The sequence below is a fragment of the Nestor notabilis genome, unplaced genomic scaffold (genome assembly GCF_000696875.1).
Source record: "Nestor notabilis isolate BGI_N333 unplaced genomic scaffold, ASM69687v1 scaffold4023, whole genome shotgun sequence".
NCBI classification, from domain to species: Eukaryota; Metazoa; Chordata; class Aves; order Psittaciformes; family Psittacidae; genus Nestor; species Nestor notabilis.
The window spans coordinates 8,417-27,263 of record NW_009923142.1 but is presented as its reverse complement, the minus strand read 5'-3'; the positions used below and the strand labels follow the sequence as shown (position 1 = coordinate 27,263).

The window sequence follows — 18,847 nt, the reverse complement described above, 5'->3', positions numbered from 1 at the left end:
TGCCTGGCACGTGCCCATCTCTAGCCTCAGGAGCTACACATGGGAGAAGAGCCCGGTACATTCGCACCAGCTGTTTCAAAATACCTGGATGGATGAGGAGGAGACAGCCACACACAAGAGGTACATGTGCAACAGCACCTCTATGCAGGATCTGTCCAGAGAGGTGGACCCAAGTCCACAGCACCCATGGGCAGCAGCAAAGAAGCACCCAGAAAGCCTCCAAGGCAATCCTGGCAGCTCAGTGATGACCAACCACCTCCCCACTGTTTCTCTGGAGATCTGGGATGAACATGAGTGGGGTGGAGCCATTCCTGGTCCCCTCCACAGGGGCATCAACAGCCAAGGCCTCCGGTCATAACAACCAGTGACGGTGGCAGCTGCCCCGATGCCCGCAGCCCTGTGGAGGTGCTGGCAACCAGCAGTGAGCTGCTAGCAGATGGCAGGGACACAGGGGACACAGGGAGGAGGGGCTAGGAGATGCTGGTGGCTTTGGGAAGGGATGGCCGCATCCCGTCCAGGACGACAGCTTGCATATGGATAAACAACGAGCTAATTACAACCTTTGAAGGGGGGAGAGAAAAACCTATGGCTGCAGCGTCCTCCTGCTGCCAGCTCCTGCAACCCATACGTCCCACACAGCTCCCTTCGCAGCCTCAGCACGAGAAAATTACTCCCCATAAAAGCCCTGGCTAGAGCAGTGCATTAGATACAGCTGTGAAACCATTTATCTATTGATAGACCCCTATTGTCAAGGACTGGGGTTTGGCTTTCGTGCGAGTGAGCAATTTGGAAAAAGAAAAGAAAAAAATAAAATCCAACAAAAATGACAAACCCCCCCAAAAAAAACCCCTACCAACCAACAAACAAACAAACAAAGAAGGAGAGAGACAATACCCGACAGCTTGCAGGGTTTCCAGGCCTCTGCCAGCTGGGAAGCTAAGCGTATGAAATATGCATTGCACTGAACAAAGCGAACTGAAACATTCAGCGCTGGAGAGCTGTAACCCTTTCCTGTGCGCTGGAGCCAGGCATGGGAGACCCAGATCCTTTTTAGGCTGCCAAAAAGTTAAGGGGAAGAAAGACCAGGAAAGAAAGCATCCAGGGCTGTGGGTGAGGATTACTAAGCCTGCCTGTATGGTCAGGTGGACTCAATAGGCAGCAGCTTAAGGTAGGTTAAAAGTTTAGGAGCTGCTCTGGACAGGAGCAGCTACAGGAGTAATTGACTCAAGGCACGCAAAGCTGCTGCTGCCCTGTGACAGACATTCGCTTCCACACTTCTGCTCCCCATCAGAGGAGAAGCACTTCTCTGAGCACTCAAAGGACAGCAACTCTCCAAGGGACCATGCTCCCTGTCACCACACTCCTGGACAGGGAGAGGTGGGCGATGCTGTGTCAGGGTACAGGCACTGCGGCTCCAATGGGGAATGCCACCTCCTGCCCTACTGCAGGTGGTCCTGTCCAATAGTGTATTGCAGAGCATCCTTGGTTGGGAACAGACTGTGCAGTGAGGGGATCTCATCAGGCTGGAGAACCTTTTGGTTCTGGCAGTGATGGTGCAGCTTCAGGCAGGGCACAGCTGACAGCCTGACTGCTTGTGGCTCTGTGTCAGCTCAGAAAGCCAGCTCACAGCCCAGGGTGCAGCAGTAACTACAGAAGCAGCACAAAAGCCAGCTAGAAAATCTGTGCAAACTGGATGCAATGGAGCACAAGGCTCATGAGAGCTGCAAGATCGAAGGGCTGGAGCACACGCACGAAAGGAATTCAGCACTCTAATCAAGGGGCGGGAGAAAATGAAGGGAAGAAGAGATACCCAGCAAACTTTCAGCTAAGTAGATTATTGATCTTCAGGGTGTGCCAGAAACCAGCTTTGCAAATTACAGCAGTCCCCTGCTGAAAGCTCAGGCAGTTACCGGATGGCAAAGCAGAAACGCTCCCCACCTCCCCGCTCCCACCACCCACAGCCTTCCTCTGCCACCACCACGATGCTGCCGAGCTCCTGTTTGCATCTCACTGCGGCAGGACGTGCAAACGTGTCTAAAGGGTGATGGTGTGAAAGGAAACGGAGCAATGCCCCAGCATCTAATGGGAGAGACAGTGTTAGTGGGGAAGAAACAGCTCAGGGAAAGTCTGTTGTCTGCTGTTGTCAGGAGAGAGCAGAAGGCAGAAACCTCAGCCCAACGCGAGCGGGGAAGGTGGTGACCTTGCGAGGCTCCGTACAGCAAATGATTTCCTTGGCAAAGGCAGGTGCTCTTCCTGCTCACAGCCACGAGGGTTTCTGCACAGTGGAGCTGAGGTGTGAACGCCTTGCAGATTGCCCTGACAATGCGCCTAACCCCCCCGGCATGGAGATCACCTGCAAGCAGGAGCCGGGAGGCTGGTGAGAAGAGATGGCTTGGAGCCCAGCTCGCACCGGGGTGCTCAGCATCCCACCAGATCTGCCACACCATGTCCCGCATGCTGCCAGGCACAGCCCCATGTCCCCGCCATGGCCAGGACCAGCTCTGGTGTGGCAGTTTCATTATCTGTGCAGTGGCACAGATGTGTGCCACGCTTTCCGTGTACAGAGAGGTCCCTGCCCTGAAAGTTGTGTAACTGAAGCAGACGGCAGGCGCTGCCTGTGCCAGCCCTGCTGCCGGGAGGTGTTTATTTCCAGCAATCCATTACATGACATTTGGGGCTTTTTCACGGTATCAATGCCAAAACAGGCAGAAATGCCCAGAGCAGCGACGGGGCTGCAGATGCTCATATCAAACACAGGCAGAGCGGGCCTGGGTGGGCTATGTGCTTTCTGCGCCGGCCCCACCACTGCTGTCCTTCCACCCAGACCCCTCTGCCTTTGCCAGGACCACACCACAGACCTACTTACATGCTGTAAGCCTCAGAGCCCTCCTGCAAGGAAGGTGAGGAAGAATTTTTCTATCCCTCCTCATCAGAGGCAAGGAAGAGGCCACACCAGGGTTGTCTGGTGGCACGATCAAGGAGGGTAACACCGACAAGGTCTTCTCATCCTGGGGACAGCCCCTTCACCTTGGAGGAGCTGAAGTGAAACAGAGCCAGGCCTTTCTTTGCCTGGTGGAGCATGATGAGCATTCGGCCTGTCAGATCCTCCTTGTTTTAAATAAATTCCACTGACGTTCTCTCTTCTGACATAAATTATTAACCAAGCATGATGCACAGAGTGTGCCAGGAGCAGCGTCTCAGGGCAGGAACAGGCAGCAGGTGAGGCTTTCTGCCTGCAACCACAGGTGTGAAGCAGTGAAATGACACTGTCACTGGGACAAGAGGTGTGCCACCACGGATGCCACCTGCCCATGCGATGGAAAATCACACTCCATACACAGACCAGACAGAAATCAAACTCCTGGCATCCCCATGCGTCCATCTGTGCCAAGACACACTGAGAGCAGGGACCGTTTTTCCCACTTTGCTACAGCCTTTTTGACAGTCTCAGGGACAGAGGCAGCAAATCCATTCTGCTCCTGGATGTCCTGGAGCACAGCAGAAGACACTGTCTCCTAGTGTTGCTCAAAGCAGATGGGACCATTTCTCTCTCTTCAGCCTGAAGAAACTCTCAGTTAAGCTGGGATAAGGGGCAAGGTGGGTGAGATAGGGACAGCCTTTCAGAGAGGGACCAACCCCTCAGCCAACACCCAGAGGCAAATTCTACCACCTCCCCACACCCTCCCTGGCAGATGTCTTGAGAATTCATCAGAACATTGATAAAACCCCCAAGGGGTAGCCTGACGGAAAGTCAGCCATCAGCAAGGGGCACGGGGCCAACACCAGCGCTGACTGGAGCTCCTGAGAGCACCATGAGACATTGGTATGGACCTCAGTGGCCTGCACTGGGGGTGAAGGGTTTATGTGAGAAATGGATGGCATAAAAGGGCAATTCCTCTGTCCCAAATATAAACTCAATCAGCCTGAAGCCAGAGGAAATAGTTATGTGGGTCTCAGCCCTCTGAAACCCCAGAGGGTGGTGGGCTTCCAGCATCAGACACAGGTCTTCTGGGCTCCCCTTCTTCTCTGGGCACTCAATACAACCAGAAGGAAAAGGAAGAAGTATTAAGCGGAAAAAAAAAAAACCCAACTTTTTTTTTGCCTCTTATAATTCAGATTAACGACATCCACATTTCATCCTGGAAGTAGCTGCACTATGGGGATTCTTGTGTCTGAGACCTAATTTGTAAAGAGCCCAGGGATCCCTTAGGGTAAAAAAAAGCATTATAGGATCATTATTAAAATGGACACATTCTATTTTATGTCTCAGTTCCACACAAATGGAAAAAGAAAGGCCAAAAGCTAACTCCAGGATGAGGGGACAAAACCATGAGACGTAACACTCATCCAGTGAAGTGATATAAACAGGAAGCAGTTTCCTATGTGTTGAGTGCTGCACTACAGCAGCCAGTCCAGGTCTCCTGCTTTGCTCACTGTTCAGCTACACCACAGTCCCTGGCCAGAGCGGTCCCTCTCAGCTCTCTCTCCCCTGGGCTCATTTTATATGTCTGGGGTGGGATCCAGTGCTCTGTTTTGGCATCAGGACACAAAAGGCAACCTGCTGCAGCCTGACCACAACCCACACGGGGCTGCCCATGGTCCTGCTGGCTCCTCCAGCTGCCACCACAGATAATCTAGAGGAAAAACGGTTTTCTTGAGCCTTTCACCAGTACTTACACCAGCAGTGTCTCTGGTATACCCTGCTGGACACCGGGAAGCTCCTTTTGAACCCTTGGCATGTCTGTGGCTAGATGAGAAGCTATTTCCCCAGAGGAATGAGTGAAGCCACATATTTCAGGTTGAATCTCACGCCTGTCTGTCTCCCACCCACACGGTGCACACAACTGCTGGAGCAATTTCTCTCACACATACAGCATCCATCTACTCAGCCGAGCCTGTGCATCACCTGGCTATTGATCTGCCAGAGGGAACACGACCTGCACCCAGAATGAGGGTGCAAAGGAAATGTGGCAGGAAGGCAGACCCTGCTCAGCCATTTCTGTGGGGAGAAAAAGGGGCTGAGGCAGCAGGACACCCCAGACCCTGGGCTGGAGGCTGTTCTTGCAGGAGGGAATACACAGAACCCCAACACAGGGGCAGCTCATAGTGAAAAGGGCCCAACTGCTTCACCATCATGGACATCTGACTTCTGAGATAGTAGAACTGCTGGTACAGATACCACTTGGCAGTTGGAGCTGGACTTTCATGGAAACCCATAGAGTTCCCCCCTGATTCATTTTAAAATGAATGCAACTCGCAAGGATACCAGTCCTGCCCTTCCAGCTCTCACTGCTAACCCCCTGGTAAAACCCAGTCAAATAAATACAGGGTTAGAAATCACTCGCCCTCTTTTCCAGACTGCACATATTTAGTGACTCTTTAGAGCAGAGTAGGGTTCACCTGAATTCCCTTCTATGCCTTGTTTTTACCGTCTGCAGTACAACTTCTTGTCCTGGCTTTCAAAGGTCAGGCACTGCTTAACTCATTACCTTCCTCCAGGGCATCAACAGCCTCAGCAGATACAATATCATCTTATACCATAGCCCTTATGCCACAGCCTTCACCTCCCACTCCCATGCTGGAGGTGTTCTCCTCTCTCAGATGTTGTTCATCTATGCAGCGAGGACCACACTTGTGTGGTCTGTAAAGCACCAGGGCTATAGTAACCCATAAAAAGAATATGAAAAAGAGACATTCTAAAGAGCATCACCAAGTTTCTGGGAATAACAGCAGTGCAAGCCTCAGTCCTTGAGGCTTCAAAGGGCTGGGGCAGAGAGAACTTCTCATGAGACAAGTGAAGCAGCAGAGAACAAGGCTGAGCACTACCTGTGTGTTGTCTTCATCTCCCTGAGCATGGATGGTGTAGGAACGAGCACCATTCTTCAAGGTCTCAGTGGCAATGCGCACTTCTACCCCTGGCAGTGGGGTGCCCACAGAACCTATGAAGAAAAACAGCAGTGAAACAGTGGACAGCCTCTGGGAAACAACAAAATCAAGGATGCAAAAGAGCAGCTGCTCGTCTATCAATGGCATCTGCAGACTGTGCTGGCACTAAAGAACTTCCTAGCAGGGGGTTATCCTTCAGGAAGGCTTCGATCACATCATATGTCTGCATGCAAATGTCACTGCAGTGCAATACGCTCTTGTTCGCTGAGCAGGCAGTGTTGGAAATGCCTAGGAAAACAAATGTGTCTCCAGCCTGGAGCAGTCTCTCTTGGCCAGTCTTTGAAGACATCAGCACAGCTTCGTAGCCCAGTAATGAAGCTGTCTTTTTGTAAAGAAAAAAAAAAAAAAAAAAAAAAAGAAGCACCATGAAACCTACACAAAGATGTGAAAAGAAAGAGCACAATGATTACTACAGTGGCTCATTGCTTCTCTAAAGCCTGGACCTGACAGAAAAGGCAAAGGCTTAACAGTGTGAGAATTGCAAGGGATTATCTCAGTTTTATGAGACATCAATACACTGTATATAAAACATCACAGGAGAAAAGCAGAGATCAAAACCACATCATTCTTCCACAGGTTTCAATTTTCAAAGCCAGGGAATGTGACACAGTGTCATGAACAACTGCTTTTAAGCTCCAAGCTGGTTCTCTTGACCCAGAGCTCCCCAACCTGCAGCCTGCAGCATTCCCACCCTTTGGTTTAGTGCATGCTTTTCTTGGTGAGCATCCGAAAGCACAGAAGTCAGGACAGCTTTGTTCCTGTGACCTTTGTCTGATGAGCGGCTCCAGGGCAAGCAGCAACCAGGAGTTGTGGGCATCTGCTGGCTCAGCAGGTTTCCCTCTGCATCTCAACAGCATGAGACCACTCTCAATGCAAGATAAGACCCATGGCTTTCATCCCCTGTGACTGGGGAGAGGGACATGAGCACAGAGCTACCTTGGGCTCAGAAGAACTGCACAGATCTGAGCTTAAATCAGTAGATGTTCTCTTTATTTTAAGAGATGATCAGTTTTCCCCCCTGGAGAGACTCAAGCTGGTGATGCTTTCTAGGTCTGCTACACTTGACATTGCAAAGTCTTTAGAATAGGGTGTGCAGGACCTGGAGCTCAGTGCCACCTCCCCCTTGTCATCTGTATCTAAGGCATTTGGGTTCAAGTGGCGTTTTCCCTATCCTGGTCTCATTCTCCTGCTCAAGCCCTGGAGATGTGGTATCTGTGACATCATGATTTTGTTTGCTACATTGGTCAGTTGCCATGGAAATAGATATGTCATCGTAGCCCAGATTTATGGCATCCCTGCAGGATCAGCTAAGAGCAGATGGGCTATGAGGGAGTGAGATTTTATTGCAGTGAAACTACCCGAACAATTAGCAAATCTGGCAAGAAATAAACAGAAAGCGACGTGGCAGTTCTGCGATGCGTGTCTGTTCAGCTTGAAAGTGCCTTCGGCATTCAGGTCAGCCAACACGCAGCCAGGTCCTTCTCTTCTCACAAGCATCACTTGGGCTGCTCTCATCCCATGGGCAGACACTGTCAGAAGTCAGAGACAGAGGACTGCAGCAGAGTGAGGAAGAAGCATGAGCCAGGAGAAATGCCTGGAGGTGCCCTGTCAAGGTCTTTATGTATTTTAAAGTCTGGTACCTGCCATGGTAAGCTCCAGGAGGACTCAAAGCATGTCACAAGGCATGGAAAACACCCTAAATGTTTGCATGCCAAGCTTATGGAGCCACCTTCTAGATTTCTATGGGAGTATTTCCTCCAGTGTGAAAAATGCCTTGTGTTAACAGCCTCCAACCTGTCTGTGAGATGTGGCAAGGAATAGCAGGGAGATGCTGCAAAGTCAGTCTCATGAAGCTCATGGAGGAAGCAGTAACCAGTGCAATGAACCACCATGAGCTCCCACAGACTTGCCGTCTCTGGAAGCTTTCAAACCAAGATCAGATGGTTGCTTTCCTGGAAGATGCTTCTTCCCTGTATGCAAGCTACTGACCTCAATGCAGGAATGTGACTGATTCACAGGCAGTAGGACTCAATGATTAGTGCCCACTTCCAGTCTCAGTCGTTGAGAATGAAATACCAAAGATGAGCCCAGTGCTACCACATCTGAAGACACAGAAAAGGCAACATGTCCTCCTCACAGTGTTTCAGATCACAGTTACAAATACAGCTCCATCAATTTATTTCCTACTTGGCTAATGCTTGGCTAAAAACTCACAAAGTAAGTCCCTCATAGATAGCTGTTTCCTTGTATTCAGTCTGGAAAAGACTTTCTGGTATTTAGGAAAAATGTCAAACTGGAAATCAAGATCTGCAGAGGCTGAAAATGCTCACAGCATTGAACAGAGCTACAGGAACCCAAGAGCGTTAATAAAATTCATGCAAAAACAATTACTAGAGCTTTTCAGGCCCATCCACCATGTCAAGATACATGCCATGCAGACTCCAACAAGTCAGCAGAAGGTTGAGCTTGCTCCCTAAGGAACAGCACTGGAGGTCCTCGCTTCACCTAGACTGCAATCAGGGTGATCAGAAGGGGGTCTACACTCAGCGCTCACTTCCTTAAGTCCTGAGCCATGATCCCAAGGGGAAACTGGGGAGAAATCCCTGCTCCTTTCCCTCTCTCTCCCTCCCACCTCTCTCCAATTTGAATGTTAAGAAATGCTGGCAGCATGCCTGTGGTGTCAGCTCAGCCGACACCAGCCAGGCTGCAGTCAGGAAGGAGTGACACTATTATTCTTTCACCAGTTCTCCTCTGTTTAAAAAAGTTGTCAGCTCTTCCCAGATAAATTTAATTGGCCCTGCGGTCTGTGTCCTTCGGTATCTGGTTACCTCGATGCTGTTATGTGCAGTGGTGTCCTGGGAGAATTGAAACAGGCCAACGATAAGGCACTCAACGATCTCACTGTCAACAATACACGGAGTCCCCGCTGTAGGAGCTATTAGCTGCCTCTGATCTAAACCTCCAATTAAAGTGGTGATTAGGCCCAGTGAGGCATTCTCCATCCATGAATTATTCATCTCCCTTCACAGTAACAGCACCAGGGGGATTAGAATGAGAGCTGGTGAAAACAGAGGCATTTTAAGCAGGGTTTTAACCATATACAAGCAAACATTTATCTTTCAAATCTTTCATCTTTTCTTCTTCTGGAAATTAAAGCCCATAACCCTCCAGACCTGTGCTCTGGGTGAGGAGTGATGCCACACACCAGTGGTGACATGGGCAGGTTCCAAGGACTCAACCTTTCCCCAGCTACACCAAGAGGATGGAAGAAGGCAAGGGAAGCCTCAGGATCTCTCCTCAGAGGCTCATGAAGCAGTAGAGAAGGATGTGTGCTGCTTCCACTGCAGGAGAAATCCCCTGGCAAGTGTGAGGATCCCCAGAGTTACCTATGGGGTAAAATGCCATGCTTGTGGTGCTCCTTTTTCAAAATACAGCTAGTAAAGGCTTTGGCTAGGCTGCAGGTCTGAGGTCACCTCTGCCTAGTGCCTATCAGTGCCATCCAAGGTGTTTTCTCCAGACACTTCACTCCTCCTCCCACCCAGTCTCTGTTCCCAGCTCATCATTGCATTTGACTCTCAGTTGACTCTCACACTGGATCCTCTGTGCTACCTGGTGACCCTACATTCCAGCCTCTAATGGGGTAGTATATCAAAAGCTTTTTTACAGCTCCAGTAAATTATGCCTCAGCTTCACCCATCTGCTTCCCAGCTGACACTTCCTGAAATAAATTAATCAAGCCTATTCAATTATAGCCTTCTTTCTGGAAGGTCTCTTACTGATTCACACCTTCGTGAGATACTTCTCTCCCCACTTAGGGCTGCAGCAGCCCCTAAACAGCAGCTGGAGTGACAGTCAGCCTTTACCCCCAGCCCCTCTGCTTATAGCTGCATGAAAGGATTTGTCCCCAGCTCCCTTGCAGACCATGGTGCCCCCAGGGATCCTGCCCCAGCTCTGCTTGGATCTGCCACCCAGCTCTGGAATACGAGCTGCCCTTCTGGGTGTCAACATCTGTCTTGCTCATGTTACTTTCAGTCTTATTTCTTTTCTCCTTTTGTCTCCTGGGAAACTTCTAGAGCCTCCACTCATTTCTCCTCCTGAAGATGAATGACAAGCAAATACAACCAGGCCACTGCACAGGGACATCCAAATGATCTCTGCACTGTCACACTGTGTCATGGGGCTCACAGAGAGCTCAAGCTCATGCAGGTGGGAATCTTATTTCCTTGCCTGCTTCCCTCTCCTGCCTTCAGGGCTGGGGCTTCTCTAGGAAGGGAAGACTGGGCTGAGCTGGGGTAGGGGAACAACAGTTACTCAGCAAAAGTAAACTCGAGATTGTATTTCACACTGGCCCTGACCTGTTCTTAAGCTGAGGAGCCAGTGTGGGGGAGCTGTAGCTTTTCCTTGCCCTGTGTGATCTCTGCAGGGGCACAGCCTCTGCATCCCGTGGGGTGCTGTGAGAAGCCACGATGCTCTGGACAGCCCCTGGGTAGCACTGATCCCCCAAGACACTGGAAACCAAGACGATGCATATGCTGCCATGCATATGCAGACAGTGTGTGGGGAGAAGGTGGCATAGTGGTGGGCTGGGTTGCTTGGCAGACAGATGGCCACGTTTTTAACCAAAGGGAGGGTGGGGGCATTTCATATTTTGAATGTTTCAGATCAATTTATGGGTAGGTTACATAAAGTACAGATATTGAGAGGAGGCACAAAGTGTAGCTAAGAGAAGTGAGGGAAGACAAGGAGAGAACAGAACCAGAGTGTACAACGAGGTGTGACAAGTTCTAATTCCTGAAAAGCCAAGAAACATGCACTAAAATAAGAGTGAGCAGACATCCTATTTTAAGTATTCGGTACTGATCAGTTGGACAAGAACTGCTTTGTGGAGAAACCTGTGTCAACAGCGCACATAAATACAACCCCAAAGAGCAGGAGCTGACGATGCAGTCCCATCACAGTGCTTGAGCTTGCTAAGACTTTGGGAATAATAAAGCACCAATATGGCCTCTGCCTCGTGGATAGAACCAGGCTGGCTGCTCAGGTCAGCATGCACCACTGCAAGCTCTGCACACACAGCTTTGCTAATCCACCATGACCAGAGATCCCGGCGAAACCCATCAGCCACTACCCGTGTACCCCCGTGCCCTCCTGGCTTCCCAAGGCCAATTCCCCTACCAGCATCATTGTTCCTACCGTAGCCTGCTCCTCAAACATGACAAATGGTGATTAGATGTTTATTCTCTGTGATGAGAAAAACCAAGAACCCTTCACAGCCAAATGCCTCCAAACAGTGTGCACGCTCTAGAGACTCCTACCTGGGACACGGACTCCATGCAAAGGGTTAGAAAGCGCCATTCCAATCTCAGTCATCCCATACCTCTCCAGCAATGTGTGCCCAGTGATGCTCTTCCACTTCTCCAGGACAGGCACAGGCAGGGCTGCTGAGCCTGACACCATTAACCTGAGGAAGGAAAGCCCATGTAACAAAGTACTCAATATCAGCTGTCCTTCAGGGAATTTGTAGTCTAACACAGGGTTACATAAAGCCTGCTCCTGCATAAAATCTTAAGACAGAAGCCCCAAAAAGCTTTTAACCAGTAGCAAAGCTGTTCCTCACATACAGAAGATTCTCTGTCTGATACAGGTTTTATGTTAAGATAGGACAGCCTCCTAAAAGAAATCCTGCAGTACAAGTGGGTTGCAGCACAAAGTCCTCAGTCTTGAGTTATGTAGGGTGACACATATAATGAGCATGCAGACCCCTTCTGGCTTTACCATGCAAGAGTGGCTCATAATTAAATAATGTCACCCTTGTCCTTGTCAAAGAGACACTAAAGCACAACAGCCAGCACTGCAGAGAGGTGGTGCTGGAAAGCACCACTACGGAGACAGACAGCCACCAGCAGCCCCTGCCCAGAGGGACATTGCTCACCTACCTGATGTTCTCCTGGCAAAAGGCATGCACGAAATCCCGGACTTGTGGCTGAAAGAAATGATTGTCATAATACTCTATCAGCTTGGCATAGGTAGTGGGCACTCCCATGAAGACACTGATTCGGGGAGCTTGGGAGCTTAGGAGCTTCTTCCAAACCTAGAAGAGAAGGAAATAAACACATATAAAAATACACCTCAATGTAAAGATTAGAGGGAAGTTATCATAAACATTGTCAGCGACTCCTCAGCACCTCTGAAGAGGTTCACAAGCGAGGACTCTGCAAACGCTTCACAGGGCAGTGAGCTCCACCACTGCTTCTTCATACAGTGCAAGGGAATGTTGAGGTACAGGAGTGCAACAGGCTTGTCCAAAACAAAGCCCCCCTGGGCTGGTCACGAACAGTCAGACCTCTGCTATCTGAGACTTCCAGAAAGCACAAACAACAGGAAGCCTGTTGCGTACACCTCATCCATGCCCAGAACAAGAGCTCCCAACCTTCATCATGCCCTTATTGCCCAAAGCACAATATTTAACTCATCCCACCAGCATATCACCCATCTGCTTTCACACTCAGTGAGCGCAGGATGATGGAAATGGCATTTTTTTGTACAACCAAGAATTTGCTCACAAAGATGCAAACTTCTGGCGGAATCAGTTAATTCCCTTAATATGCAGAGCTCTTCAAAAGGCTATGCAAAGCCACCAGCTTTTCCAAGCATAGCAGGTCTTCTTTGGAAAGACACTAAGCCACATCTGAAGAACACGAGACACAGGTAGGATCCCACAGACTTAAACCTTTGAGGAAGAAATGCTTTTAAGACAAATGGCAGGGTTGGGAAGAGAGAAATCACACACTGGAACTGCGAGTAAGACTCCACCACAATGGAAATGGTCATCTTCTGGTGAGTGGGTGCAGAGATACCTGCCATCAGCAAGCACAGATCAGCCATCAGAAACTGCAGGTAAAGCAGTTGCAGGCAGGAGACAGTAGCTATCCAGAACAGCCTCCACACCAACCACACTCTTCTCAAGAGGAACGGTCCCTGTGGGACAGATGATTTCTCTATATATGTAACTCCTGCTAGCCTGTGGGAACTACAAGCCAGGGCAAATTCCAGGAGCTGGCTCTGCTGGTTGAAGGGTGAAGACAGAGTGACCCTGGCTGCTGCCCTGGCTAAGCATTCCCACCTGGGAGCAGTTAGCAATGGCTGAGAGCCATAAATATTACTATCGGGCCCATTCCTTCCACACCTCGCCACTCTTCCCCCCAGGTGAACTCTTCCCCAGGCAGGAACAATCCAAAATCATCAATAAATAAAAGGCTATGGTGACGGCCGCCTCCTTCCTTTCGCTCTGGTCCCTGCCCTGTTGTTGACAAATGTATTTCCTAACAGCTCCTGACAATGCACCGCCTCTGCCCTCCCTGCCTGTGCACGCTCAGCTGCACACAGGCACGTGTGACCACGAGAAAAGGCAGGAATTGATTGAAGGTGAACAAGTGATTCTCCTTCATGCTGTCACTCTGCCCCCTTCCCCTCCATCCTCCTTGCTCGAGCTCCATTTCATTACTTTCTACGTGGCTGCGCCGCTGCCGCCTCCTCCTGTGTCTCTCACTCCACTGCTTCAGAACAATCAACTCCTAAAAAACACCACCACCACCATGTTGTTATTCTTAATGGAGCAGGACACATCCAACAAAGGCACCAGCCCACCAAACAGAAGGGAGTTGATGCTACAGCCCAGCCTGGAGATGGTCCTTAATAGAGGAGAATAAACAAGGTGGAAATCACCTGGACACGTTGGGAGATGGGATGTGAGTGCTGCAAGCTCCTGTTAACATCAGGGAAAGCAGAGGAGGAACATGACTTGCCTGGACCAATGGGTGACATGCCCAGAAAGGGAATATCACACTTGCAGAAACCCCAACTCCCAGCGTGCTCATCTAAAACAAGCTGGAATAGGCATAACTGCATTTAAGAAGGACCTAAGCCCTAACATCCTCCTCCCAGCCTCTTCACAGAATCACAGAATCTTTTAGGCTGGAAAAGACCTTTAAGATCATCAAGTCCCCCCGTTAACCCCACACTGACAAGTCTACCACTAAACCACGTGATTAAGGCTCAGGCGAAGCTATTCCTATGGGATTACATAGGGACCATCACCCTTAAGACACAATGACAGTTCCCCAAAGATCTTTTTCTCTTCAGTCCCACAGTATCTTTCCCATTGGAGACAGCAGGATGGAGAAGGACCTTTTCCAGTGCCAGGGGCAGTATACATGGATCTGCTCTCCTCAGCCTGGTGCTCCTGAGAGCCATTGCCTTGGGCAGGGAGAGACACATGACAGCAATCAGGGATCAGGACTGTGCTGAAAGAACTGAAGGGAGACAGATGCTCAGGGCTGTCTGACCCTGGCTGCGTGCTTTTTTTTGGCCTTCACAAGTCCAGAGCAGCTGTTGGGAGCACAGGCAGACTTCCAGTCTGTCCATGCAGCAGTTATTTTTCACATGGATTTGGATCTGAAAAATGCCAAACCCATCACTCTAAAACACAGCAGATCTCTCTTCAACCCCAGAGCCCCCTGTCCTCACACACCTGCTAAACTCCTGCTTTAGACAAAACCCTCACTACCACGACTCCAACCACAGGAGCAGCTTTTTCTGTGTCAGTCCAACTCGCCCCAACAACAGCCCCTTCCTGAAGATAAGCAGCTGCCTTTGGATTTGTGCCACCAGCTGCCGGGGTGATGTGCTGACAGCCAAACATCTCCACCTGCTCCGCTCCTGCTCAGCCCAATCTGGATCCTACCCATGTGTTTTAACAGCACTAAGCACCAAGCCGTGGTACAAAGCTGGCAGCCCCAGGCCCTCCGCAGCCCTGAGCTGTCCGGAGGGCTTGTAACTACCCAGCCAGCTGTAACAGCTATTTCTGTTTTACAGCTTCATGCTTTGAGAGAAGGATCTGGGAAAGTCTTGTTACCTGGGACTAATCAATCAATCCTGGGGCTTGGACAGGCTCATAGCGAGAGGCCAGCTTTGCCCTTCCAGCACACGGCATCCTCTGACACTGTCAGACTTAAAGCAGCACAATCAATCTCCCCTTTCTGTTATCCCATGTGTCACCATCACCACATCAATTACATGTGGACAGGGTATTGGCAGTCCATCATTTAATTTTATTTTGCTCACCTCATACCTCAGTGCTCCAAGTGCTTTTAAAAAAGCTATGGATTCTGGAAGCAAACACAGCACTGCATGCCAGGGCTGCCAGACTTTGCACCAAGCACTCACTGGACACAAGGGAAGCTCCAGTATTCCAATGGAATATGTTCAAGAGATGGACCAAGATTCCTTTTAAGGGTTAGGAACAAAAAGTTTCTAATTGCAAGAAAGCAAGAATGGGAACAGCTTCCTACCAGCTACAACAGCAGCGAAAGGCCAGGACAAGCTTACAGGACGGGGCTGCCTGAGCCAGCAAATGAAGTGGGAGACTTTCTGTTCCCAAGAGCCTTGCCATCAGCCCAACATTCCTGATTTTCTTCCCCTCCCACTGCACAAAAGCGTATCTGGGCAATTCCATGGACTGGCCAGTGGGTTTTTGCCATCAGTAAATGAAAAAAAGAAAAGGAGAAAATTACACCAGTGGGTACAAAACAATCCCAGTGAAACACAGCTTAGGATTTTTCCCAAGTATTCCTTCCAGCACACAGATGGCATGATGGTGAACAAGGATGGAGGAACATGGCAGCTGCTCTAAAAGATGGTCACTCCATACAGCAACCTTCCCAACCAGCCTCCAGATCTGCTGAGGTGGCCTGAAGCAAGAGATGTGAGCACAGAAGAGAAAAGGGAGATGCACAATGCCGTAAATCTACCAACACCTGGGTACCTTCTAATGCAAAGAAAGAAGATGGCAACAACCATTTGTACACTAAATGCTGGAAGACTTTGCCTGATACAGGAGTCCCAGCAGCAGCCGGAAGAGACACAGCCAAAAGCTGAAAAGGAAGTGAATGTCCAGCATAGATTTTCCCATCAGACCAGAAGCCGATAATAGACAGCCTGTGCTGCTACCTCTATTGACAGCTACAACAGCTCCTCTCTTCTATAAAATTATTGTATCATTTTCAGTTGTTATTGAATTTTTTAAAACCTTTTCAAAACTAACAATACCCCTAATGCAAGGTTAAATCATCCCTTTACTTCCCTTTTGATCAGGAGATGGGTTTGTGTTTTACATCGATCGCTGCCATGTGGGTGGCACCACAAGTGAGGAAAAGGGCTGCCTGCAATTTTTAGAGTGTCTGTGAGAGCAACAGGCAGTAACACAGCTGCAATCAAACCAGCTCCTTGCTTGGTGAGACCCTGTGCCTAACACCGAGGTCAGAAAGCTCCAGTAACTCTACAGTAGTGCCAAAGGGATGCCAGTTTATTCCCAACAAAGGCAGATGGGCACGACATGAGATAGGAGAGCATCAAGGGGAGCTCTGCTCTCTCCTAAGGACTGAGCCATAGATGCTTAGTGAGCAATACAAGAGAAACATTCTTCTCTTCAAAGGGAAATTGGGCCCTTGGTGGCTTTGTCTCATGTCTGTTATAACCCCAAACTGTTTGCGCTCTGCATGACTCTGGTTTTAATCATTTATTCATCAGTGCAGTTTGATGGCCCCTCTGCATTCCACGCTGAAGCTTTTAAACTCTTCCTATGCTGTAGGCATACTGCAAGGAGCAAGTGCTTTCCGTGGGACCTGGTAATATAAGTAAATATGACAGGCTCTGGTTCCATTTTTTATATTTACACACACACATCAAAAGACATTACTCCTTAACAGATGCTGAGGACAGACGGCAGATCTGGGGACATGGGAAGAAAAACCTCTAACTTTTTAAAGCCAGGTCTGTGAGAAGTGATCAAACATAATCCATTCACTAGTGACCTACTCCTCCCTCCACCAACTCCTCTTTGAGTCTGAGATAAAATTACTCCTCTGAAGCCTCCCATTAACAGATGAAAAGACAATTGCCTCTCTCCAGCTGAAACTGGATGGGAGACACAATCCCCAGCATGTTACCAGCAGCGTCTCAGCAATGCTTGGTTATTGGAGATCAGACTCCTCTGCCTGGATTTGCTTTTCTTTTAAAAATAAACTAAAAGAGCTGCCCAGCGTGATGTTTGCAAAAGTGACAGATACAGAGGAGAGGCTCTGCATGCAGTGCATGCTTCTCCTTCCCGGAGGCAACAGTGACTGCTGAGCCATAGATCTCCCTGCACAGCCCAGCAAAGGTATAAAGCATCAGCACCCAGCCTGGTTCAGAGAGATAACAGCAGCAGCAAGGACAAACAGTTTGCTCCCAGACGTAGCACAAGCTGCTGGTGTTCACAAGGAAGTCAGGGGTGCAAGTGGATGACACAGTAGCAACCCCAGAGCAACACCCCGCACACATCCTTGATGAGCATCAGGTCTGGGGCACCCTCCCACCATGGGGAAAAGCTGCCACGGGTGACAGCACACTCACAGCTAGTCCCATATCACACACTAGCTTTGGGCACCCATCATTTCCATCTCCCTGGAAGGAGGGTCCAAATAAGATTAACAATTTTGATGGCTTTACATGTGACATTGTAAAACTGGGTATGATTTTTAGAGGGCTTGATCCTTGGAGGCACCTTAAGTCAGACATGCAGTAACGCTGGCACCAAAACAACAGCTCCTTTTGGAACTTCAGGGCAGTAAATCTGCATCTTGGCATATTTATCATGGAAGCTGTTGCAGGGCACAGACTGTGTTGTCATTCTGCAGGCAGCTCACCACAGCTCAAAACCTGCCCAGCAGAGCCAAGGAGGCAGAACACACCGCAACTAGGTCACACAGAGTTGAGATTTCTATACGCTTCCCCCAATACTCATAAGAGCAAGTTTTTTTCCTCCATGTTTCTGAACTCTTCTATTTCCTACACCACACTTAAGACTAAAAGACCTCCTGGGATCTGATCTCATGTTTATCAATATGAAATGCTGACAGGGAGCCTTTTGCTATTAGAACATCTCCAGGCAAGATCAGAGGTGGTCCAAGGCAAAGAGAAGCTGTTCCCACTGTTCAAACTCAGAGTGGATCCACTTCAGCCAAAAGCCTTCAGCAGAGGATCCTGCAAAGCAGACACTGACGTCATGACTCGCTCTGAAAGGCTCCAGTCCACAGGGTGTCCCAGTCTGGAACTGGACCATCCACATGTGACTGTGACAGCAAAAGCATGGGCACAGAGGATGCCTGGCCTCCCCTGGGTCTATCTCTCCAACCTCACTGACATTTCCATCGACTAACAGTCACTCCACAGGGTGTGCTCAGCCTTAGCAGCCATCACTGAATTGATGAAGGGAAGGGAGATGGAGAGAGGGAGTCACTAGGGAATGGATGCTGTAGTGTCTTCTCAGTGCAAACCCCAATTCTCACAGAGGCCTTCAAAAGGCCAGTAGGAGGAGGCTCACTTTGCAGTCCTTCCTTTAGCAGAGGCATTAATCTCTTCTCTTCTGGCCACCAATTTGCACAAAAACTGTACAAATCCAGAATTTTAAAATTTCAATTCCTGCATAAGCAAAAGAGCAGGCATTTTAAACAGGTTCAGAAGCAGCTGGGAAATGCTGGCTGCCTGCAAACAGGAACAGTGCAGCTGCAGAAGTAAAAACTCAGCTTGGAAGAAATTATGGGAGGATTAGGGACACTTATGCTGCAGCTAGCTCTGGCTCTGAAGGAAGCTTCTGCCCTCCCAGTTCTCACCCTTGAAGAAAAAAAAAAACCCCAAACCAAAAACATCAGAGCCACCCTTGCCCCACACAGCTGCTGGGAGGAACACACTTTCAGGCTCACTGCTGTTCTCATGCGTGTTCCAAGCCCACATGCCCACAACAGTGCTGAAATGTCTCCCCCTGCTAATCATCATCGGCCTTCCCAAGCACTCCCAAACAACA

At 49.4% G+C, this 18,847-nt stretch overlaps 1 protein-coding gene across 1 annotated transcript in view; it reads right to left on the bottom strand.

Moving 5' to 3' along the window:
- ACSF3 (acyl-CoA synthetase family member 3) overlaps positions 1-18,847 on the bottom strand; it is a 59,646-nt gene that overhangs the window by 35,240 nt on the left and 5,559 nt on the right. The window contains exons 3-5 of the mRNA XM_010011970.1: positions 11,883-12,037; positions 11,262-11,407; positions 5,827-5,939 (exon numbers count right to left, since the gene is read on the bottom strand). Coding sequence (XP_010010272.1) covers positions 5,827-5,939; positions 11,262-11,407; positions 11,883-12,037 — 414 coding nt within the window. The remainder of the gene's footprint in view (positions 1-5,826; positions 5,940-11,261; positions 11,408-11,882; positions 12,038-18,847) is intronic.